The sequence below is a fragment of the Lepidochelys kempii genome, chromosome 9, assembly GCF_965140265.1.
Source record: "Lepidochelys kempii isolate rLepKem1 chromosome 9, rLepKem1.hap2, whole genome shotgun sequence".
Lineage (NCBI taxonomy): Eukaryota > Metazoa > Chordata > Testudines > Cheloniidae > Lepidochelys > Lepidochelys kempii.
The window spans coordinates 89748920-89773742 of record NC_133264.1 but is presented as its reverse complement, the minus strand read 5'-3'; the positions used below and the strand labels follow the sequence as shown (position 1 = coordinate 89773742).

Here is a 24823-nt window from a genome sequence, read left to right as displayed (position 1 = left end):
AACTATTTTCTTACAATACTACTCTGAGCACCAACTTTCAGAATGACAGCTTCCCCCATATTATGCCAGGGGGACTGTTTTTCCTTTCCCCCCTGTGATAGATTCACTCTGGTATCAGAGACAGCTGGGTGGCATTTGGCTCTAGGTCCCACTACACCAATTCAATTAAGTCCTGCATTTGAAGTGCAAATTGGACCCAATAAACATTTTGCTGTAAGCAGCTGTAGCAAGGTTTCAACTTTGAAAGCCAAGTCTAGATCATCATATTGGAGATTTTAAACTCTTGGGGGCTCTATGTATGACAAGGAAATTACCGGCAAATCTCTCCAGATGGTTGGAAGGATACAAAGCCAGATACTTTAGGTTTGTCTACACTGCAACTGGAGCTCATGTGATTGCAGCTTGGGAAGGTGTACCCATGATAGCTTTAATCTAGCTTGCAGAGCTAAAAATGGCAGCAAAGATGTGGCGCAAGGGACCCTGGCACAGGCTGGACGAGCCCTGGATACGTACTCACATTGCTAATCCATGCCACAGTATCGTCACTGCTATTTTTAGCTGTGCTAGCTAGATTAAAGCTAGTATGGGTATACCTACTCAAGATGTAAGCACACCTCTGACTGTAGCGTAGACACACCCTTTAAGCAATACAAGTTTCCCTCAACAAAGACGCCACAATGAAAACTATGATTAAATATTTTCACTTCAGTCTTCTAAAATAAGATAAAACACAGAATTCACATTTAAAATGCTAGAAAGAGTGCCACGGTACAGGGAATCGCCTTCACATCTTTTGGGGTTGTGTCTACCTTTAAAGGGTTCTGTTTGATTTTTAAAAAATGGGGAAAGAATTATTTCAGTTGTGTCGCCCCCAAATTCCCATTTGTATTACGTTAGGAAAATGTTCTTACTTGCTGAAATGGAACAACAACAAATACCCAGTTAGAAGGTTTGTGACGGCAGCCAATAAATATATCTGCAAAAACAAATACCATCCACAGAAATAAGGGGGAACAGAATAAAAATTAGGAGATATGGAGTGATTCATTACCTGCATTAGATTAACAACTGAACTTTCTATGGTAGGATGATCCAAATGGGATGAAATAACTAAAAGTAAATCAATGATCTAATTTTTTTTTAAATGGTATGTCTGGTACCAACTGTAGCTAATCATATTGAATATGTCGAACAGCACTGGTCCCAGTATGGATCCTTGGGTGACACCGCTATTTACCTATCTCATTCTGAAAACTGACCACTTATTCCTTCCCTTTATTTCTTAACTTTTTACCCGTTACTGATCTAGGAAAGGACTTTCCCTCTTATCCCATGCACTTTCGTTTAATACTTATATAAGACAACAAGGCCTGGTTCTGTAAACACTTATGTACCAGGCAAAGAGCTCATTACTGTGAGTAGTCCCAATGGTACAATGCCCACTCGTAATTGTTTGCACAGTCAAGCTCATGATTTGTATTGTCAACAATTCTGTTTCATCTCAGTAACAATGTTTCTTTTTAGTGGGGTGAGTATATACAGCCTGAATTTCTTTATACAGTTCCCCCTCCTAAAAGGCTTCTAGCTAATCATTCTCATTTAGCAGAGTCTCATTGTAGCTGGCCTGAGCTTGGTGCCATAAGGAATCCCAGCCCTGGGCCAAATGTGACCATGTTCTGTAAATCCCGGGTTGGGTATTGGTTCATATCTCTGGCCTTTGAGTTTTCAGTACTACTAGACATATAGTTTATAATGCTAAATATGCTATAATTTAGTTACTTGAATAGTAACGTTCCCTGATGCTCAGAACAAACTGCCAATTTTCAAAGACAAATATAGTGCGTTAGAAGCAACTTGAAATACTTGGCTGAAAGTTCCACACGCCAGCTCAGAAAGTATTTCTATAATATACTACAATTAAGCGCACTTAACTGGTCCACATTTAATGTGGTCACTAAAGATTTCATGGTGCCTTCCAAGAGTACAAGAGTGTGGGTGTTAACCCTCGTGTCCTGGCCCAAAATCCAGTTTGGGCAAGTATATTCTGCCTTCCTCAATTCTCCTGCACTTTCAGTGGGCTACTGCATTACTCTAAGGGTCCAAAATTGTTGCGAAGGGGTGTTTGCATTATTACCTGGATGCTGCCTTTGCAGAAGACAGCAGAGAAGTGGATTAAGAGATTGCTCATAATGGTTTTTAATGTACTTTGGATCCTTTGGAGGAAAGTATTATAAGATAATACAACTAGGATGAGAGCTCCGTGAAATTTTTTTTTTTTATTTTGGATGAATTTCATGTTATTTCATTTTATCTATCTTATCCATGGGATTTGTTGGGGGATCAGGTCCTGCCCCTGGCAGGAGCAGGGGGCTGCAAAGCAAGCCTGCTCTGCACTCACCTTGCAGTGGCAGGTCCTGTCCTGCAGGCCTGGGCCAGGCTCTCTGCTCCCTGTGTTGTGACCTGGAGAATGCAGTTGCAGTGCTGCTCAGGTCTGGCCCAGCTGCCCCTCTATCCTGATGGCCAAATTTGAGTCAGGAGTGCTGCACCCTTGTACTTCAAGTTGCAATGCCCAGAGTGGGGAACTGGGCCCAGCCCTCTGGACCAAGAGCAGCAGGAGCCACTGCTGCTGGGTGAAGTTTTTCATTTTATTTTGTGTTATTTCAGATTTGCAAAAACCATAAGGCTCTAACTATGACATTTGGTAAAATGTGTTTCCAATCTGTGCTAGGGGTTGTGGTGTGTTACTGCATCTCATTACCCATTCAAATGAACGTCAGAAAGACCATGCAAAGTTCATCAGCATATGTACTTTAATTCCAGTAAAGAGTATTGCTGGGAACACGGATTGTGAAAGCCCCATTCTGTTCAGTCAGCTGGGCCTTTCGGAGGTTGTGCACAGCTGGGGTCTCCTCATTGAGGCATATACAACCAGTCCTGAGGGCTTTTATGTTCAGTGTATGTGGAAATGTTGATGGGGGAGCACTACCTCAGTAAGGCACCCTAGTGGGAAGGGGGTAAAGTGTGTGTGTGGGGAGATGTAGTAGTTTACGGGAACTGCTAGTATATTGGAATCCACTTCCTGGACACTACAGTGTTCATAAGCGATGGTCACATGACCACCACCCTATGCCGGAAGCCTACTGACCGCTATGCCTACCTAAATGCCTCCAGCTTTCATCCAGACCACACCACACGATGCATTGTCTACAGCCAAGCTCTACGATACAACCGCATTTGCTCCAACCCCTCAGAGACAAACACCTACAAGATCTCTATCAAGCATTCTTACAGCTACAATACCCACCTGCTGAAGTGAAGAAACAGATTGATAGAGCCAGAAGAGTTCCCAGAAGTCACCTACTACAGGACAGACCTAACAAAGAAAATAACAGAACACCACTAGCCGTCACCTTCAGCCCGCAACTAAAACCTCTCCAACGCATCATCAAGGATCTACAACCTATCCTGAAGGATGACCCATCAGTCTCACAGATCTTGGGAGACAGGCCAGTCCTTGCTTACAGACAGACGCCCAACCTGAAGCAAATACTCACCAGCAACCACATACCACACAACAGAACCACGAACCTAGGAACCTATCCTTGCAACAAAGCCCGTTGTGAACTGTGCCCACATATCTATTCAGGGGACACCATCACAGGGCCTAATCACATCAGCCACACTATCAGAGGCTCGTTCACCTGCACATCTACCAATGTGATATATGCCATCATGTGCCAGCAATGCCCCTCTGCCATGTACATTGGTCAAACTGGACAGTCTCTACGTAAAAGAATAAATGGACACAAATCAGACGCCAAGAATTATAATATTCAAAAACCAGTTGGAGAACACTTCAATCTCCTTGGTCACTCAATTACAAACCTAAAAGTGGCAATTCTTCAACAACAAAAAAACTTCAAAAACAGACTCCAACGAGAGACTGCTGAATTGGAATTAATTTGCAAACCGGATACGATTAACTTAGGCTTGAATAGAGACTGGGAGTGGATGTGTCATTACACAAAGTAAAACTATTTCCCCATGTTTATTCCTCCCCCCACCCCCAACTGTTCCTCAGACGTTCTTGTCAACTGGTGGAAATGGCCCACCTTGATCATCACTACAAAAGGTTTCCCCCCAACCCCCGCTCTCCTGCTGGTAATAGCTCACCTTACCTGATCACTCTTGTTACAGTGTGTATGGTAACACCCATTGTTTCATGTTCTCTATGTATATAAATCTCCCCACTGTATTTTCCCCTGCATGCATCCAACGAAGTGAGTTGTAGCTCATGAAAGCTTATGCTCAGATAAATTTGTTGGTCTCTCAGGTGCCACAAGTCCTCCTTTTCTTTTTGAGGAATTGGGTAGTATCCCTTTAAACAGTTTGAGCTTTCCGTGTTCCATGCTTAGAAATGTGCCAGACCAGCTGTGTGTGTGTGTGTGTGTGTAAGTAAGTAAAACTAAGCCTTGCATGTTGTATATAGCTAGTGAACAGTTATTTGGACCACACTGTGCCAATGTGGTTCCTTCATATTACATTTCCTGTGTAAAGAACACTCAGCCCACACCCTATATCCTCTCTTCATAGGGAACCCCTCCTCCCTCACATCTGCATGGAGTACAAACCCACCAGCCAGCCCAACCCACTTACCCATTTCCCATCCACATCAACTCCTGCTTTTGAGGAATCACTTCCTCAAAATGTTCCTCAGGAGTGGACTGTGGCATTCTGTTACTAGGAACTACTTTTTGTAGTAAGGAATACACTACATAAATAACTGCAAAAATGATTTTTAAAGTATATATTTAAAATAATGAATAAAATTAAAGAGCCAGAGTCTAACGATAGCAATAAGTCCATGCAGTTCTCAGCTACTGATGACGAGGCACTTCTTTGGTGCTTGAAAGCATGAGATTCTAACAGTACTCCTCAGGCATAAACCAATAGCATAATAATACACACTATGGGTGAAATCCTGGCCCCAATGAAGTCAGTGGCTAAGCCACCATTAACTTCCATGGGGCAGGGATTTCATCCTTTGTTGGTGGAGTTCGTGATAATGGAACGCCAACAGACCCCGGTTATTGGTGGTGGGATTGAACCTGGGACCTCCAGAGCATAGTGCATGAGCCTCTACTGCATGAGCTAAATATGGCTGTTAGCTAAGTCTGTAGAGAAAACTCATGAATCTTTCTTTAAGTGGTCTCGGTGCCACTCAATGGGACAGAGCCCCACACCCAGGAGGTGCATGGTTTACACTAACAAGGAACTCAGGGCCATGCCAAATGAGTCCAGGCATAAAGTTTTCATGGATCCCAGTGAACCCAGGCTTCTGGATTTCACACAGGAATAATGGGAGCCAACTATTCCGGATGGTCTTTATTTTAAAAGATTTCTCTGTCCTGCGGTGTAAAAAGACCCTCACTGCTTACAATATATTATGGTGAATATTTGCAATAAATGGCTGTTGTCTCCCCTTCCCCGATTGTCAAGAATTTCCATTCCCTGACCTTGGGCCCCAGCCACGGTGCTTTCCAGCAAGGTGCCGGCTGTTGAGCTTAATTGCCAGCTGCAATCACACTTTCTTGAACAAGTTTCACCGTTTATTTCTGGTGGGAAGCTGCACATTTTTACCTTTTGAACTCTTCAGACTGCTGAACTCAGCAGAATGGGTGTTTTCCCTGCAAACTCTAATTCTTGCTGGCCAGCTCTGCAGGGAGAATGAAGCTACTTGAGTTACATCAAGACTTTTAAGAGTGAGACAGGCTTTGGCAGCAAGAGTATTCTTTACAAACTCTTTTGAGCCATAATGTATTAGCTGACCTAATACTTCATTGTTAGAACGGCTGCAAGCAATTGATTTTTTACCAAGTACGTCTCTTAGGTTACTAAAAATCTGCTTAGATTATATGGCATCCGGCCAGTCACAGTATCATGCGAGTGTGTAGTAAACCACCGTGACTCTGGGAGGGGTGCACACACTTCACTTTCTTTGCAAATATTAGTAATGCTGGGCATTGTTCAGCAGTAAATCACTATCCAGATAAAGCGAAATTACCTGACATTTCCTCCGGTTGCAGTTGAAAACTGCCATATCACATGGATATTCAGGAGAAAACTGGGCGAAATCCTAACCCTACTGAAGTCAAGTGTCAAAATTCCCATGATCTAAGGGCTGGTCCACATGATGTGTTACTGCTCAGCACACCAGGACGTGAATCTGCAGCGCACCAGCTCACGTGCAGCAACGTTCTGTATGGACACTGCTACAGGGCTGTGAGAGTGTTGACAGGGGACATGACTGCAGCATGCTGTAGGTTTGCACCCTGGTTTGCTGCTCAGTAAGTGTAGACCCGGCCTCAGTTACAGGAGCCTCTTGGGGGTGTTCTATGGGCTACAGTGCTGCTCTGAATATCTGCAGTGCTGTGTACTGCAGCTCCGAGTCACACCTCTCTCCCTGCTCCTCCACACCATGTACTCCGGGACTTGTAAGGGGATCCTCAGGAGGAAGCAGCCTTATTGCTATCTACCACAGCACCTGCCCTAGGAGAATCCTTCCAGATACACATCCAGGCCTTTCAGGGCCTCTTTATGCTGCTCTGGCCCTTTTCCCCAACCTAAAGGGGTCAGAACAGGAGTGAGGATTCCACGTGGAGTTTGTAAGATCAGGAGCAGGACCCCAAATAGAATTGATACTTTTAGATTTATCCATGGCTTAATTCCAGTGAAGTAAATGGAATTATGCCAGGAATGAATCTGGCCCATTGCCTTGCACAGTGCATGGCTTGATTACCGAGCAGTATCTGTGTGAAGGTTTACATTTAGGGAGGCTGTTTGCCATGGCTCAGGAGTTACTTGCATGCTAACAAATATTAAAGTTCCACACATCTCATTTATTGGCTTGCTTTACTCAAAGCAAATTCCTCATCATGTACATTGTAAATGTACGTGAAGTAGAGCTCTGCAGTTTTGTCAAATTCCCAGGACTGACACATCATGGGAACTCAAAACGCTGGGAAAAAAGTTCCTAAGAGTCCCATCAAACAGGCATGGTGTGTCCTTGGGTTTGGCCTCAAAAACGTAAGAGGCTTCTGACTCATTTTCAAGCTCATTACTGTGGACTTTACACTGGCTTTCCAGATATAGCACTCAGCAATAAAAGATTTTAACCTGCCATCATCTTCCTCTCCCGCTGTCCAACCTCATTGCAGTATTATATGCACTCAATAAGATGGTAACAAAGATAGTCTAACAGAACGCATTCAGGAATAGTCATGGCTCCAGGAGTCTTTATAATCAGGGCAACACATCAGCAATTCTAGTATGATTCAGTGGACAGGGCAATGCTCTTGGTCTCATGAGACCCCAGTTCGGTTCCCAGTTCTGCCAGTGCCCTACTCTGTGCTCTTAGCTTGTAAACTCTTCAGGGCAGGAACTGTCTGTGTCTCTGTGTTTGTACAGCACCTCACGCTATAGGATTCCAAGGGGCTACAGTGCTGAAAATAATGTGGGGAGAAGTGGTCTGCTCCAACGGAATTAAACAAGAATTATCTCAATATATCATTCCATCGCTAACGAGACTCCCAGATATCTCCAACTGTGTTTTTTTATGAATTGGTCTATGTCAGCATGATTCAAAAATCCTCTTATAGTGATAAGGAGACCTGAAGAAGATAAGATTTTGGTTCATCTGGTTCTAACTAGGCCACTCAGGCAACATAGCTTTCGAGTGGTTCTAGAAAGTTACCTTTAAATAGTCCTTATCCCAGCTGGAGGTAGTAGAATTCTGAATATATAATGGTCATTCTTCATCATAGATACTCTGACAGCATTTTACAAATCCCACTAGAAATACACGCACACGTACGTGTTGGTGCATTCAGTCTAACTATTGGGGAAGGAGGTGCAGTAATTGTGCAAGTCACTGCATTGGGATAGATGTAAATAAGCACAGAACTGGAGGTAGAGCTGTAAAGACTAAGATAAACTATTCTACAATTGCTATTCCAGCATAACTCCCAGTGTAGACATTCTGTTCCAGGACAGACTTTTATTCTGAAGTAGAGTATCTGCCCGGGGGACACATGGGGAGCTATATATATTGTTCCTAACAGCAATAGCTATTCTGCTCAATTGCCCCATGTAGACAAGCCCTTAAGGTCAAATTCCTAACAATCCACATAAAAACTTAACCTTGTGCTCCAAACTGTATCACAATGGGATTTTTTAAATAATAGTTTTAACTGGCAATAGTCAAGATCAAAGTAGAATATGAACATCAGAAGTGAAGATTGCAAAGTGCTAATAATTGCACTAATCCACCCAGGAACTGATCACAAGACTAAGATGACAGTTTATGAAATGGAGTCAAAACATAAACCCAGTGCAGCACCCAAAATAAAGAAAGCCAGGATTTTTTAAGGAAACAAATGCAAACAGTCCATTATTCCACATTACAAAGATAGAGATTCAATGAGATAGAGATTACAGACATAATCAAAACCTATTTCACTGAAGCCTCATCTGGCAATTTTTTATTTATTTATTTACAAATGTTCTCCCAGATTACAGGATCCATTTTTGCCTCAGTCACACTGGATGCTGAATGATTCCTAAGAAAAGTGTTTGAGCAGAAATGAAACAAAAATCACTGGCTAGCCTAAGTATGGGGAGTGGTGTTTTGAGAATGGAAGTAAACAATTATATTTGCCTTGAAAAATCATTTTCTTGGGTTCCTAATTTAAGGCATGAGGTGGCTTTCTCACAAATGCAAGTGGAAACATCTTTACTGACCAAGTCTCCCTCTTGGCTTATTTTGTTAGCAATCGGCACATTCTCTCTCTTTGTGTGAGAATTACTTTCTCTTCTAAATATTTAAAACCTTTTTATAGATTCTGGCTGAGATATTCAGAGGTGCCTAAGGGAGTTAAAATCCAATGGAAACCCTAGCTGAAATACAATGGAGTTGGGTGCCCTTTGAATGTCTGAGTCTCCATCAAAGGAATCAATGCAACAGGCTCCTGGACTGAAGTATATAATCTGAGGAAGGGTGGGGGGAACAGAGGGTGAAATCCTGGCCTTATTGAACTCAATGGGAGTTTTCCCATTAGCAGGATTTCACTCACATATTTAACAACGCTGCATGACAGAAGGATCGTGAGTTTATATCTTAAACTTCAAGATGTAACTTTGTTAGCCTTTTACTGCTATTTTCCTTCCAGTAAATCTTGTACTGTATTATAAGCAGAGAGCCCTCTACAGTCTGCTCACTTAAAATATCAGTCTCAAAACCACTGCATAGCTTTTACAAACAGAATATTTTGTTCTATTCCGTAGCAGGGAGAGTATCAATGGAAAACCAAGGTGTCTCCATAGTTGTCTCAAGCACAAATATAAGCATACAGTGTTCGATTTTATTCTCCCTTCACAGCTGGCTCCACAGACCATGACAGTATAGCAACCAAAATTATATATTTTAAATAAAATCAAAGGACAATTGGACAATGGAGAGCAAAAATGAAAAACACTTTCAGCCTTTATGTTCAAAAGCTGTGCACATGAATTTCTTAAGTAGCATCTAATGCTATGACTAGCTGAATTAATGCAGCTCTTTGAAACTAGTGTGCATTTTTCTGTGTTTCTTATTTTTATTCATGATTGTACAACCAATTTAGGTAATCTGGAAGAAAGATTTTTCTCTTCTTTCAATGTAATGGGACAAAAATCTTTTTAGGGAATAGTAATTTTATTTGGTGCTATAGTTCTTAATCATTATATCAGAGACAGAATTTTAAAGTATCCACTAGAATCAACTAACTTTAGAAAAGGTAGAGGGGGAAAGGTTAGAACGTCACTTACTTTTTACTTTTCAGGCAATTGTAGAATCCAGCCATGGTCCTTCAAGTGAGAGATGTTTAATTCATACTCACATGTGGATGCCAGCACAAAGGTTCTGCAGCTTAGAATCCTGCTCCCCAAATGCCCACACACATACACAAGAAAGCCAGCATGCCGATGCAATTACTAGCCAGATAAAGTTCCTGATCTGAGGCCCACAGTCTCTGCTGAACTGGGTCCAAGGAGGGCAGTGCTTGTTCCATAAATGGTTATGAAATGTTAACTCCCCCTTTTCCTGTCTCTCTCCAACTTTTGGTAAGCACAGCATCCTAAGTGAAAAATACCATATGTTGTTTGACTGTCTCCCTACAGGGCTAATGAGGGACTCCGTTGTAATTAGGATGTGAAGAAGCCCTGAGGAGATAACCGTGGTTTTTATCAGAGAAAGGCAGACAGAAAACAGTGTCAAGAGCTTTGAAACAGCAATAAAAAAAAAATTAAAGGAAAGCCACTTTTCAGCAGTTAAGAAGTAGGGGACCCTTTCAGACACACTATCTATACTGCAAAAATAGGCATTATGCTGCCTCAGTGTAAAACATCTCTATTGCAACAAGCTGCTTTGGACACTACCATGATGATGATGAAATCCCATGCAACTACTGTAAACTCACCCCAAAAGTTTACTTTTGCATATTAACAGAATTTGCTTGGAGTTTAAAGTATCTAACTTAAAGTATCCCTTAGAAAAGGATTACCTGACAATGTCCTTTTAAGACAGTCGTATTTGTACTGGATCTCTCCATTACCATGCTACATTGCGCTAAAAAGAAAGGTACCATTTAATCTTACCACTAATATGGGGCTTTTGTGGGGTCACTAATCAAATGACACTACAAAGAGAGGTAACTAAAGTATTAATATTCCCATTTTCCCCAGTATTCAAACTGGGAAGCTGAGGTGCAGAGGTTAAGCAACTTGCCCAAACTCAGACACAGTAAGCATGTCAGTGACACAGCTGGACTATAGAACTCAGACTAAATCTCCCTGTCTCTAAAACATTCAAAAGTTTTTTTGATTACAAAAGTCACTGTTCAGATGCAAAATGCAGTAACAACTGTGATCATGTTATCCAGAAAAATGTCTTGCTTTCAGTCCCATCTGCATTATATTAGAGATACCTATTTTATTAGGTTCCAAGTTTCTATCTTTCTGCAAGGCTCACTGTAGGATTGCACAAAGCGGGCTACATGGATTCTTTTAGATCTGTCAGCAGCCTTAGGCACCACTGACCATGTGATTCAATTGTAGACCCTAGCAGGGTGAACTAAGCTGCTCTTGAGTGGCTCTATTCCAGTCTTTTGAGATCATAGAATATCAGGGCTGGAAGGGACCTCAGGAGGTCATCTAGTCCAACCCCCTGCTCAAAGCAGGACCAATCCCCAATTTTTGCCCCAGATCCCTAAATGGCCCCCTCAAGCATTGAGCTCACAACCCTGGGTTTAGCAGGCCAAGGCTCAAACCACTGAGCTATCCCTCCCCGATAACCCAAAGGGTAGTCGTGGACAATTGCTCCTCTGCTCTGGGGCCCGCAGGGATCCATACTGCTACCTCTTTTGCTCTACCCGGTGGCTAAAGTGGTTACACAACATTCAGCTTGATGTCTCCATCGTACCTGACCCAGCTAGAGCAATTAATTTAACTATCCAGTGCTTGGATTAATTTGCGGTTTGGATGAGAGCTGGCTGGCTGTGATTCAGTCCTGGCAAGACTCAGATGTTGTTGGCTATGAGAAGCAAATGGAAGAGTGGACAGAAGGTATATCCCCACCCCTCATTAAAGGAGCATGTCCACCATTAGTAAGACAGGGCACAGCTGGAGCGTGCCGATGGGTCTTGGACTTGTCATGGAATCCAGGTGGTGGTTGTGGCAACCAGCACTTTCCCCCCATATGTGCCTGGCAAAACAAGTGCGACCATCTCTTCCAATGTGGGCCTTGACTTGATTACACATACCTTTGACACCTCACATATAGACTGGGTGTAATGTGATCTATAGAGAAGTATACCACTCAGAAGCTGCAGTTGGTACTGAATGCAGCAGCCTGCTTAATAAGGGGAGTTGCATATTGGAAACATATTAGGCCAGTGCTACATGATCTGCACTGGCTCCCAATAAGCTTCTAGCTGAAATTCAGAGGGTTGGTTTTTAGCTATAAAGCCCTAAACTGTTTGGGATCTTGATGTTTGAGAGACACCTCTCCCACAGCTTCCATACTGATGCAGCGATCAGCAGGGCTGTTCAAGTTGGAACTCCATCAGTGTAAATGACAGCCTTCTCTCCGATGGGTCCTCAGTTTTGGAACACGTTCCCTCCATCACTTCCCCACATTTGTTAACTTTTCAGGCACAAGTCAAAGCCTGTCTTTTTTTCCCTCTTTTCTCCAGTGCTTCTGAGGAAGGGGGGAGGGAGGGGGAAGAGGGGGCTGAGGTAGACATATTTATGAGCAGTCCTTTATTTATGTTGCGATGTTAATTTCTGGCATAGACACCCTGAGCAGAAGAAGGGCCTCAGAGTGTCCATGTTATAAATCTGAAGACATAAATAAATAAATTGCAACCTACCAAGTCCTAAAACATAGCCAAGTGTCATCCTCCCCCGTCACCACGGAGGGAGGACAAAGTTTAGTAATGACTGCCTTTTATTGCCAGAGAACTCAAACAACAAGCAGTTTCATCCATCAGGGATGATGCAGGTTCAAGCAGATAAATGCATACAGTTACCCTATTTCCAACATTAAATAGTAATTAGATTTATATGCAAATTAGGTAGGTCTCTCAGAGTCTTGAAGAATTCCCTCCATTTACTAAGTTCGGGTTCACCCAGATGTTGATGTAAGAGCAGGTGCAAAGAGATCAAAGGGCAAGTATTGCCTAAGCATATCACCTCCTAAAATTCCCATGCTCGGGGAATCTCAGCAGCCAGCCACAGAACAGACTTGTTGGAGCCATTAAAGGAGAAACCCTGGATCTGTTAAAGACAGTGGGAGTTTTGCCATTGATTTCAGCAGAGCTAGGACTTCAATCTCAAAAGAGTGGACATAAAGGGTGATGTTGTGACAAGTCACCACAATAACAACTATGTTTGGACTAACGTCCACCCTTAATTATACTTGCCCAATGCCACTTGAAGTTAACAGGAGTGTGGGAGTGTTTCTGAGGGCAGAACTGGGCCCTTTAACATGTACGACGCTCTTTGCATAATGCATATTTGTATCAGTAGAGCAATGTCGCTGTCTCTTGCAATTTTATCACAAATCTCATGATAGTTGATGTTTTTCTTAAAGACCTAGCTCCTGGAGTCATGGGATTAGGAGATAATCTTTGTTTTGTATTTTTAATTTATTACAATAAATTAGTAGCCCTCGTGGTTGCACAGAAAAGAATTAAAATATGACCAAAGGATCAAAAGCCAGAAAGCAAATAGAGAACGGCACATTTATTTTTTCCCTCACTCGTGATTTTGAAAGGCCTGATTTGTGGTGTTTGAATGCTTGGGGGTGGCAGTGCTGTAAGACAGGATTCCCTGAGGCATTTCCCTTGAGAATAGGGCCAGGCAAGAATAGATCTATGGTGGACCAGTCTCTCTAGAAGGGGAAACATTGAAGTGGAGAGAAGCAAAATTTATTGTGACACTCGGGGAAGGAAAAAACAAAACAAAACAAAAAAAACACACCCTCAAATTTAAGAGAGCTGACAAATATACCCAGATTGGAAGTCCATTGGGATAGGGACCATGGGCCCAATATCCCACTCTGTTACACCAGTTTAATGATTGTGCAACTCCATTGAATGTATTTAGGAATCAAGCCCCATATCTTCATTCTCTGTAAAGCACCATGCACCAAGTAAAGGGTATATATGCACGTAACCCAGGACCGACTTGGTCACAGGGGCATTGTTTCCTGGCAGTCTCCATCTCTTCTCCAGGACAAAGTCACTGTATACAAATGTTAAATAATAGATGAACAAACATTACTATAGGAACTGAATCATAAAAATCATACACACACTCCAATCCCACTGTGATAGCATGAAATCCATTTACGAGAACTGGGAAAGATGCTACCTGCAGCAGAATTGAGTATTATTCATAACAGAATTGAAAATCAAACCCAAGCTCAGCAGATAGACGCTTCCAGTCATTGGGAAGATGCTAAGAAGCAGAACATACACCCACCCACTACCACTTACATTTGTAACCTAAGGAGTTTAATCATTGTACTGAATTAATGTATTTGTCAAGATGATTCCATGCTGAACTCCTAGTTCAAACAAACAAGAGTTGGCTAGAGACAGAGAGTCTCCACCCAACATAGAAAGCCAACAGAAAGAATGCTGAAATCAGAACTCCCGCTATTGAGTAGCAACCACCCAAAAAGGAATTCCCAGAGATTACTATGAAACTTTATGACTCGTTTACCCTATGAAGCCTTGGAAGTAGGATCTGGTCCTAAATCTGTCTGGCATTCAGTTCTGGAGAAGCTGCCAACTGCAATATTTATAAGAAAAGAAGGAAACCCCATCAGAAATTTGAATTGCACTTCAAAAAAACATGACAGAATCCAGCAGCAGGGCCCAATTCTGCTCCCAGTGATCTCAATAGCAAAAATCCATTCATTTAGTAGGTACAGAATTGGGCCGATAATCCTCAATGCATCAGACTTTGTTAATATGAAATAGATTCCCTCTCACCTTTCCTCCCAAGAGATGAGCTTTTCCCCCAGGAAAATATGTGTTTCTATACTTTTGTTGTTGCCTTGAAGTTACTTATTTTAATACAAAAATCTACATCTGCTGGTTTTTATTTAGGCAAATTATAGTCCAGTTTCCAAAAGGTGACATTTTATACACATATATGGATCAATGTCTGTAAAACCCTTTTCTTTTTAAAGAGTACTCACTACTTACTGCTATTATTCTTTATCATTTGTGCTGAGTAGCACTTAGAGACCCCCATATTAAGTTTTTCAGCAATAGACATGAAAGCATTTTACAAATGCTGGTAAACATCATCATTCCTATTCTAAAATGGGGAAACTGAGGCACAGATAGGTTAAGTTACATGCCCAAGGCCACATGGCAAAATCAGTGGCTGTGCTGAGGTTAGGGTACCCAACAATAAGTCAAGTAGTCTACCAATGGATCACTCACCCTCCAATAATTAAGCAAGCCTTAAAACATATGGAAGACACACAAAATCTCAGCACTTGGCCACATGGGAGCACTGTACTAGCCAAAACAACAGCAGCGTGCAGATCTCTGCAGTGTTGACAGGGTTTATGAAAGCTGGCGGGGGAAGTGGGGGTGCCCAGTTTTAGGGTTAAGACTCAAATCTGCATTTCCCCAAGGTTTGTGGGTTGGGTTTAGCTGCAGTGTTCCAGTCCAGGTTCATTTTAACTCCACTCGACTCTGAAGTACCTTGGCTTTGCTGACTCAAGCATAAACTTTCCCCATCATCTCAAGATAGTTTGCATGCATTGTGTTTAATTGAAGTAACAGCTGACATGGCTCACATTCGCTGCTGCTGATCCTCTATGGCCTGACACCGAAGCATCACCGGTCGAGCTGAGACGGACATTGGGCACCCAAATCTATCAGTGCATTGTTTCCCTGCTGCATGTGAAAGCAGAGCAAGGAGTCCAAGTGGCAAGTTGCTGAGTCATAGCTCATTTAAAGAGAGGTGTTGCCTCAGCACGGAGGAGCATCACTGGGGAATCAAAGGTAAAGTTTACTTTGGAATTTCTTAACTTCTGCACAAACCCACAGGGAATGAGGCAGGCATGTCCAGGCAGAGCCCAGTTACTCACCAGCCCATCTTTCTCATCTGGGATTACAGAGAAATGTCTTACATTAAAAAGTAAGATCTGAAATCAGAGATTTTTTTCCAGACATCTGTACACATCAGTGTACACACAGTAGAAGCCTCTTCAAATTCAGAGATCATACAGCACCAGGAAATGCAATAGGGGAACCCAAAAAGAGCTAGACACACTGGCATAGTTCCACAGTCACCTCCCACCCAGTGCATCCGCCTACAGCAGAGGTGTTAGAAGCCGCAAATACAGCCAAGAATCAGAAATATGTTTCACATCCAACTTAAGTAGTGCATTTTTTTTGCAGCCCCTGGCAGCCAAGTCTCTATTGAACCAGGATTTTAAAAAAAAAAAATCCTTCACATAGTTAGAACTTCTAAAAAAAAAAAAAAAAATCCACAAGAAGATATTCCAAACACAGCTGGACCACAACCATGTTTCACAACTGTTTTAAACATTGGGTTTTTTGTTTGGGGGGGGGGGGTATTTATTTTTTTTCCTAGTACAGAGGGCCAAAATGTCACGTGAATTTTACATTGAGCAATTCTGGGGGAGGAATAGAAATCTTATAACAAACCAGCATTCATCCTCAGGGCTTAACATTTCTGCTTCTAAGTATATTTTAGGATCTCTGGAATGGCTTCTCATTAAAAGGGCAGACTTTTGGTCTCTCTCATTTTTAGCCTTAACCTCTCTTCTGCAAAGATCTGTGCAGGGTTTACCCATGTGATTGCCATAGGTAACCTATACAGTCCTTGGGGCGAACATTATTTACTAGCTAGTTCTTGCTCCCCCGTTATATTTCCTCCCCAGTCAAGAAAAAATAAATCATATCGTGACTTTTTTCCTTTAAGTTTTGCTATTGTGAGACTACAGCAAAAAAATGTTAGCAGCCATATATATGAAATCTATATCCATTTCTAATGTTTGCATCACCAGAATATCTGAGCACCAAACAAAACTTCACACTTCTATAACACCTTCCACTAAGGATCTCAAAGTGCTTTATAAACTTCAGATCATTTAGCTCTATACCATCACCTTTTAGAGAGCTGCAAAAAATGAGGCACAAAAAAGTTTATGGCTTGGTTTTCAAAGTTGTTGAACATCTGCTGTTTCCATCAACTTCAACATCTCTGAAAAATCATAGTGACTTGCCAATGAGGCATTTATGGAAGAGCAAGGTCTTTTTTGAATCCAAGTCCCCAAGTCTCATCCTGTACCTTAACCACAAGGCAATCCAGCCTCCATGAATTGAGCATTATCATATTTTCTACTAGCAGAGGGGAGATCCTCCTCACACTCAGGCAGGATTTCACACTCTTGGTCTTGCCAAAATATTTATTAAAATGTGACTTTCCAGTTGAGTTGCATATAGAATATCCTTTCCAATATAATGTAAGGAAACTTGTGCGGATCAAACCTTGGAAATCACTTTCTCCATAAATCATGGCACTATTCTCTTTGCATTTGCAGCCCGGATTGTTTAGCTGTATGTTCACAAAAACATGACTGAGGAAACATCTTCTTGAAGTAGGAACAGATCCAACAGCGAGATTCCCTTGCTGCCAAATGAGCTGGGCTTAGGCATTTTCCGTGAAACCCCTTCATTACTACCGAGACTGCTGAGCAGGCATCACTTTTACAGGCTGCAGCATCAGAGCTTTAAAGAAACAGGATTGGAATAAAGTACAATGTTCTGGGGAAAAAAATAAACAAGAACAAGCAAGTGGAGATAAGAGGATTTCTGCCTTTCATAGTTTACATACTAGGACATCCATCTGTGCTTAATTTTAGAGGAAAAAAAAAAACAGGATCAAATCCTGTCCCTGAAAATACAGAACTGAGTCTCTTAGACTGTATCTGCTCTTTATTCATGAGCCTGGGGAATTTTTTAAAATACTGACTTTGGAGTCTGTTGATCTAATTGCACTCCTTTTTACTCTCTGTGCAAGATGTCTTTTCAGTTACTCCCCTGTTGCAGGAGTCTGTGTAAGACAAGCTCCTTCAATACCAAAGATATTTAAAAAGAAGAAAAAGGAAAATATTATTTGGTGCCAGGAGTTGATATTTCCAAGCATGAATCATCTTCTGTGGCTAGCTACAGAACATACCATAGAATACACTACTTATATCAAGGAATTTGAGATAAAGTTCAGTATGTCCTATCCAGATTATCACTGATTGTTAAAATATATTCGAGAACATACTGAATCTATCCTGTATATTCTGGGTCTTCTCAATGCATGAGCAGACAGACGTGAACTCTTCCTGGAGCATTTGGATTTAAAGGTCATGCCACGTGTCATTCAACAGGTAATTTCCCTTAGATTTGCAACCAGATCAGAGACATAGCTTTGGACCTCAGTGTAACACTGCATTAATCTCCATACAATATATGCAAGCATGTGTACTATATATAGTAGATTGATTAGGATTTTATTAATTTACAAGGATAAATGATGCAATATTCATTCATGTATAAAAATGTGACTTATTTCTGGGGAAAATACCAAGGTCCTAATATGAGGAAATGCTACATTTCTGAAATCTGTTTTTCACACAAAGATTGTAAATCCCAAAATGCAAGATTTTAATGGATCTTGATGAAAAGTGGATTTCTTTTTGAGACAGTATAAGAGACAGGTATTTCCTGTAAAAATACGAGCACAGTCTCTATGTTATAGATTAGGAAACTATGGTTCTTTTGTTTGAAGATATGTAAGGCAGAATCTGAACAAAGCAGCTTTATTTCTACACCTACAACACTGACTTAAGAAAATATGTTAAAAAACCACTAAGTTGTAACAACACAACTCTCTCTCCTTGGTGTCCAGTCAAACACAATTTAAGCCCATCTGCAAGAAAATGTGAGAACGCAATAGAGCAGTGGCATGGTCCAAATGCCTCTACCTGAGTGCTTTGGTGTAGATGTTTACTACAGCAACAGGAAGGGTTCTCCTGTCATCATAGGTAACGCACCTCCCCAAGAGGTGGTAGCTGCATCAATGGAAGAATTCTTCTGTTGACCTCCTGCTGTCTACACTGGGGGTTAACCTGGCTCAACTCTGTTGGTAAGGGTGTGAATAAGGTAAGTTTTCTATGTACCCCTTTTTTCTCCATTCCACTTCTAGGGGCAGATCCAATGCCCACTGTGCGTTGGATCAGGCCCTGTATGCTACTAATGCCTGTGCAAGTATTAGCAATACCATAAAAGACCATTTCAGAGTAGCAGCCGTGTTAGTCTGTATTCGCAAAAAGAAAAGGAGGACTTGTGGCACCTTAGAGATTAACAAATTTATTTAAGCATAAGCTTTCATGAGCTATAGCTCACTTCATCGGACATCTAAGGTGCCACAAGTCCTCCTTTTCTTTCTATAAAAGACCATGTGAAGTTTAATGGGCATGCTTCTCTCACAGTAGTTTCTGACCAATATAGCTCCTTTGGCTTCAGTGGAATTACTCTTGATTTGCACCAGTTTGAGTAAGAGGAGAATCCCCCTCACGTGTCTGGAATTTCCTTATAACCATCAACACCCTAGATATTAACTGAAGAAAAACAAATTCAAAGGTGAAGGTCATGTCTCAAGTAACACCTCGCTGGCCATTGATTTAAGCCATAATACAGGAAGACAGGGAAGTGCAATTCTGGGGAAAGGCTGTCTAACTCCAGTGCCTGAAAACACAAGGCTGAATATAAAGTGAGCACTGACTGCCTCAGAAGAGCAATAAGTTCCCAGAAAGTCTCCTCTGTCAGGCTTTATTGCACTGAGAAAAGGAAGGAAACAGAGAAGTAAAAATCACACCTTTGCATCTAGTTGAAATCGATATCAAATTAGTTGATGTTGGTCAATATCTTGTTTTCTTTATTTCACTTCTTCTAGACATGCTCAGAGATGTAGCATTTGGCCCATACTATAAATTGCAAAATAAATAAAGTGTACAGGGTAACAATGGTACCTCGCACTGATGCAGCATTTTATACCTTCAGAGTGTTTTACAAGCATTAATTTCTACAACCACCATGTGATATATATGGTTACTCCTTACCACTGTTACAGACGGGAAAATGGAGGAAAAGTAATTCAGTGACTTTTCCAACATCTGTTTCAGGAAGGGAATGGTAAGGAATTCCCGATTTCCAGGTCTGTGCTCAGACCACAGCTGTCTCTCACCCTCCCCTTCCATTATGCCTACATCTATAAAAGCAATCAGTCAGAAAGGTATACGTACCACTGAGATGCTATAAAAATGAGTACTCTATAAATATGTAAGATAGAAAGATTTATGTCCATAAACCAGATCTTCAGCTGGTGAAAGTGTAATAATTTGTTGAGTTGCTGCTCTGATGACTGGGAGATCGCCGAGTGATGTGCGATGTGGTAGCCCATATCATAAACAATGGACTACCACAAGGCTCTGTACTTGTGCCAACCCTTTTTAATATTTACATAAGTGACATGCCTCCAACTAAATCATGAAAATTTGGATAGGCAGATGATCTTGCCATGGCAATCCAAGCATCAAACCTCCATGACATTGAAAAAGCATTCACTGAGGGCCTCCAAAATATGGAACAATATTTCCAGAAACGAAGGCTCAAACCAAACCCTGGAAAAACAATAGTAAGCGCATTTCATCTTGATGATAAGAGTGCCAAAACTGCACTGAAAGTTGCTTTCTGTGGTAAAAATGTGCAACACGATTACACTCCAACATATCTCAGAGTGAAACTCGACCGCACCCTCTCCTTCCATGATCATCTTGAGAAGGTAGCTGGAAAGATAAAAACAGGAGCCAACATAATCCAGAAACTAGCAGGTACAACCTGGGGTGTATCAGCATTGCAAACATCTGCAATAGCACTTGTATTTTCAGTAGCTGAATATTGTGCACTGGTATGGAGCAGATGCAGCCACACACGACTTGTGGATACCCAGCTAAATACAGTGATGTGCTGCATCGCAGGAACCCTTAAGTCGACTCTAACACCCTGGCTACCTGTCCTGTCTACTATTGCTCCCCCACCGATACGCCGAACTGCTGCAACATTCTGCAAAGCTCAGCCAACCTGTGAAAACAGAGGTCTTCCTATTCACCAAGGCCTTGACAACGCTCCCCCTCCCTGCAACATTGTAAGTCCCGCAAGCCTTTCTGGGAACATTTGTTTAGACTCACGCAATCAGGCTATGATCAGAACGAGGCTTGGAAAGCAGATTAGGCTAAACAAAAAACTTAAAAAAATAAGCACCTTGTGCCAGATCCCATGCAGAAGGTTTCTGGGTTTGACCTTCCACAGTCATCTTGGTCAACTTGGAACTGAATTCGAACCAGCCATGGTAGATGCAGGTATATAATGTACAAATGGAAAATCAAGGACTCCGCAGCGTGGCTATCTACTGCCCATTTTATAAATAAGGAGGCGGCATTTACTGCAATAAATTCTGCTACTCCTGATGTAGCCATTTGGCTCAATCAACTTCAGGTGAAATTGCAGTTGATTCTCTACACCAGCCATATGAAAGAAGAACTGTGATAGCACCAATGAAGTCAACCAAACTGCCGAGTTAAATTATACTCAATGAAGCTTCACCAATTTGCTTCATCTGAGGATGTGTCCCCTTGAGTCAAGAGTTCTGAAATCATTATATAACAAAACATACCTTGTACAGAAGTAACTTCATGCAGGTTCTCACACAGCACCACACTGGACTAGTCAAATTCCATTTCTGGGAATCTGTAAAGATCAGCAGTTTGTTCCCAACCATCTCTTAAATATGTTGGCATTGTTCCCACAGAAAAGGGAAGACAAAATAATCTACTACATTTCCAATTGCAGGAAAGATACAAACTTCAGCAGCATTTTAAAGCCTAGAACTATTTAGCAAATTTGGGCACCCATTCAGCGAGCAGTACCCTCTGATTTCAATAGGGCTACACATGTTGGAGCTAGGCATGTGGTTAAGTACCTTGCTGAAATGAGATCCTCGCTACTGATCAGAGAAGTTGTGTTGCATGTAAAGGATTTCAATCAAAATCACTCTAATTAGGTGCCCATTGCTTTTAGTATCTCAGTTGTCTTAATGTGGGGCTTAATTGATGCTTAGAGCCTTGCTCAAGCTCTCTTGGAGTGAATTTCACCCTGCATGCACAGGAATCAGCTTAACTTTGTTAGTCCTGGTAATATGATTAACTTTTGATGCAGATACACTGATTTTAGCTACAGATTCTTTTCTGCTACTAGATTTAATAAAGTAACTTCCATACAGAGAGATACCAGTCAACTATAAACTTAGAGTAACAGGAAAATAAGAATAAGAGGAGTTTTTAGTGTCATCATATTTAACTAGAGAGTCTTCCTCTATCTCCTTCAGGTTATTAGGTCCCATTAAAGCAGGTAGGCCCAGATTCTCTCTCACAAGAAGTTTCCATTTGGTGCAGTGAGAGAGGGGATCATATGCTCAAGGCAAATCTTTTCTGCATTGGTTAGAGTAGCCTGGGAGCTGCTGTAATTTGTGCCAGCTGGCAATGGTCCCCGAGGAACTATATACCACCTGGGGATAAGCCAGAGCAAAGTACTGATACCATTACTTGGAGGCCAGGTGTGGGGAGTGGTGCAAGAACCAGGTGTACTGGTTCTGCCCCCAGCTGAGAGTTCCCCCCACACCAGGAAAATTCTTAGACAGTCCTTAATGTTTTAAAGGCCTTTAACATATCATTTGAATTCCAGGCCCTTCTAATATTTTAAAGCAACCAAAAGATACAACTGCCGAGTTAAATTATGGAAGGACTTTTATAGTTTGTTACCTTCGGTATCACAATATTCCATATTGTACTATTTGCACATAATGGGTAAGGGTCAAGATTTCACTGAGACAAATGAAACTAAGTATTAAAATTAATGAGTCTTTTGGAGCAGCAACAGTACCAGCCTTTTCCCAGGACTGTGCATAGTATTGTCACTATGAATTGATAGATTATTGCCAAATATAACAGAAAACATTATTACAGTCGCCCCAGGGAAATACAATGGAAGAGTGTTACGGACTAACAACGCTGCACACCACATACAATGACAACATGGTCTGAGTTCTTACAAAGCTAAAGTTTGATTCCACTCTGAAAAAGCAACCCTGCTAAAGTGTTAAAAGTTGCAGTTTATTGTCTTTCTAATTAACTCTCTCTATATGTAAAAATGCTTTCCTGCCTATCTGCTAGCCCTGTTAACTGAAAGTCAAACTGAGATTTTTCTGATAGCAGAAGTAAAAAGTCAGCATATATGACTCTTATACACAGAGGGGTGAGATCTGGTGAGTGAGAGTATGCTGTTTTTCATTAGTCACTTTTCTAACCCCACTCACATGCACAAAAGTGGGTGTGGTATAACTTCTAATGCAGATTCTTTAGACCCATACTATAGCAATAGCAGGCTTGCTCTCCTTCTGTCTCATCATCTCTCTAATTAAGATGGTTGTTACATTGCTTATATTTTGATATTATCTTTTTAATTAGATTAACTTAATTCTACAGACTTGACAAATCAGCTAAAGCAAGAATTTCAGAGATAAAACTCAGATTTCCTTTGCTTTAAGCTGATTTACAATAAGAACCTTAACATTTTTAATGTATTTTCTTCCCTAATAAGCTATTGTTTTTAATTATTGAAGAACCCACTAGCCAGCAGCCTTGGGGGTCTAACATTCATTAAATCCACTCTTCAGTCATCACAATGGTAAGGTAAGAAAGCACAAAAGATGAATTCCAACAAAGGAAATTGGTACTGAAACATAAACCCTTAAAGAAACATATACTGGCAGTTAGTAATACATGTATAAATGGTTTAACATTCCTCCACTTCTTGTATAATTATTGTTCCTATACTGAAGAAACACAGAGGTGAGGAAGAACACGGTGCAGTTGGCCAAGGTGTTGTGCTGAGATTTTGAATTCCAGTCTCTAATGTTGGGTTGCTATGTTATTTTCAAAAAGAAGGACCGGACACTGGGGGCAGTTATAGGGGGCAGACTTTAAAGCCCAGGTGCAGAGCGGAAGTCTGTAGACAAGGTCTTTCTTAACTCTTTTGAAGTCAAAGTCTGGAGGATGTTTACAAAAGGCTTTCATAAGTGCTGTCATAAGGCAGTTACTATGTAGTATCTTCTGTTGATCTTATTAACCTTCTGTTGACCTAATGCAGTGGCTCTCAACCTTTCCAACCTACTGTACCCCTTTCAGGAGTCTGATTTGTCTTCTGTACACTTAACTTAGAAATTACTTGCTTACAAACTCAGACATAAAAACACAAAAGTGTCACAGCATACTATTACTGAAAAATTACTTACTTTCTCATTACCACCATATAATTATAAATCAATTGGAATGTACATATTGTACTTACATTTCAGTGTATATAGAGCAGTATAAACAAATCATTGACCGTATGACATTTTAGTTTGTACTGACTTCACTAGTGCTTTTTAAGTAACCTGTGGTAAAATTAGGTAAATAGCTAGATGAGTTGATGTACTCCCTGGAAGACCTTAGCGTACCACCATGGGTACACGTGGAGAACCACTGATCTAATGGACAGGAGGTTTTTCATATCCCACTCTCTGTATATCATGGTTCTATCTCTTTTTTTTAAACTGAGATTTGAAGGATAAGCTAGACAAATCCACAGTGTCCCATGTGGTGCCCTAACATGTTAAATCAATTCATGCCAGACTTGAATATAACATGTACTGTAGCTGGAGAACCAAGAATGAAATCAAGAAAGCACCATTCACTCCCCAGTTTGGTACATGTTCCCGGATAATTATATTCATAACTTTGCACTACTAGAGCTTCTTTAAAAGGAGACTCTCAGAGCACTTCACAATCACCCAGAAGAAGAGCTCTGTGTAGCTTGAAAGCTTGTCTCTTTCACCAACAGAAGTTGGGCCAGTAAAAGATATTATCTCACCCACCTTGTCCCTCTAATATCCTGGGATCAACACAGCTACAACGATGATACTGAACCCCTTCTCCCAGAAAGGTAGGGGAGCCTACCCCCCAAAAAAACAATGAGATGTGGGCATGGGGTAGGATCTGACTTGGGAATACCTAACACCT

The 24823-nt window shown here is 41.3% G+C and overlaps 1 protein-coding gene across 4 annotated transcripts in view; it reads right to left on the bottom strand.

The window, feature by feature from the left end:
• Positions 1-24823, bottom strand: part of KIAA1210 (KIAA1210 ortholog) — a 93207-nt gene that overhangs the window by 57418 nt on the left and 10966 nt on the right. For 3 of the 4 annotated variants that reach the window (XM_073361356.1, XM_073361357.1, XM_073361359.1), the window contains exon 1: positions 9865-10077. The exons of the other annotated variant lie outside the window; for it this stretch is intronic. In XM_073361356.1, coding sequence (XP_073217457.1) covers positions 9865-9899 — 35 coding nt within the window. In that variant the 5' untranslated portion in view covers positions 9900-10077. Of the gene's footprint in view, positions 1-9864; positions 10078-24823 lie in introns of those variants that run through there. 4 annotated transcript variants of the gene reach the window in all.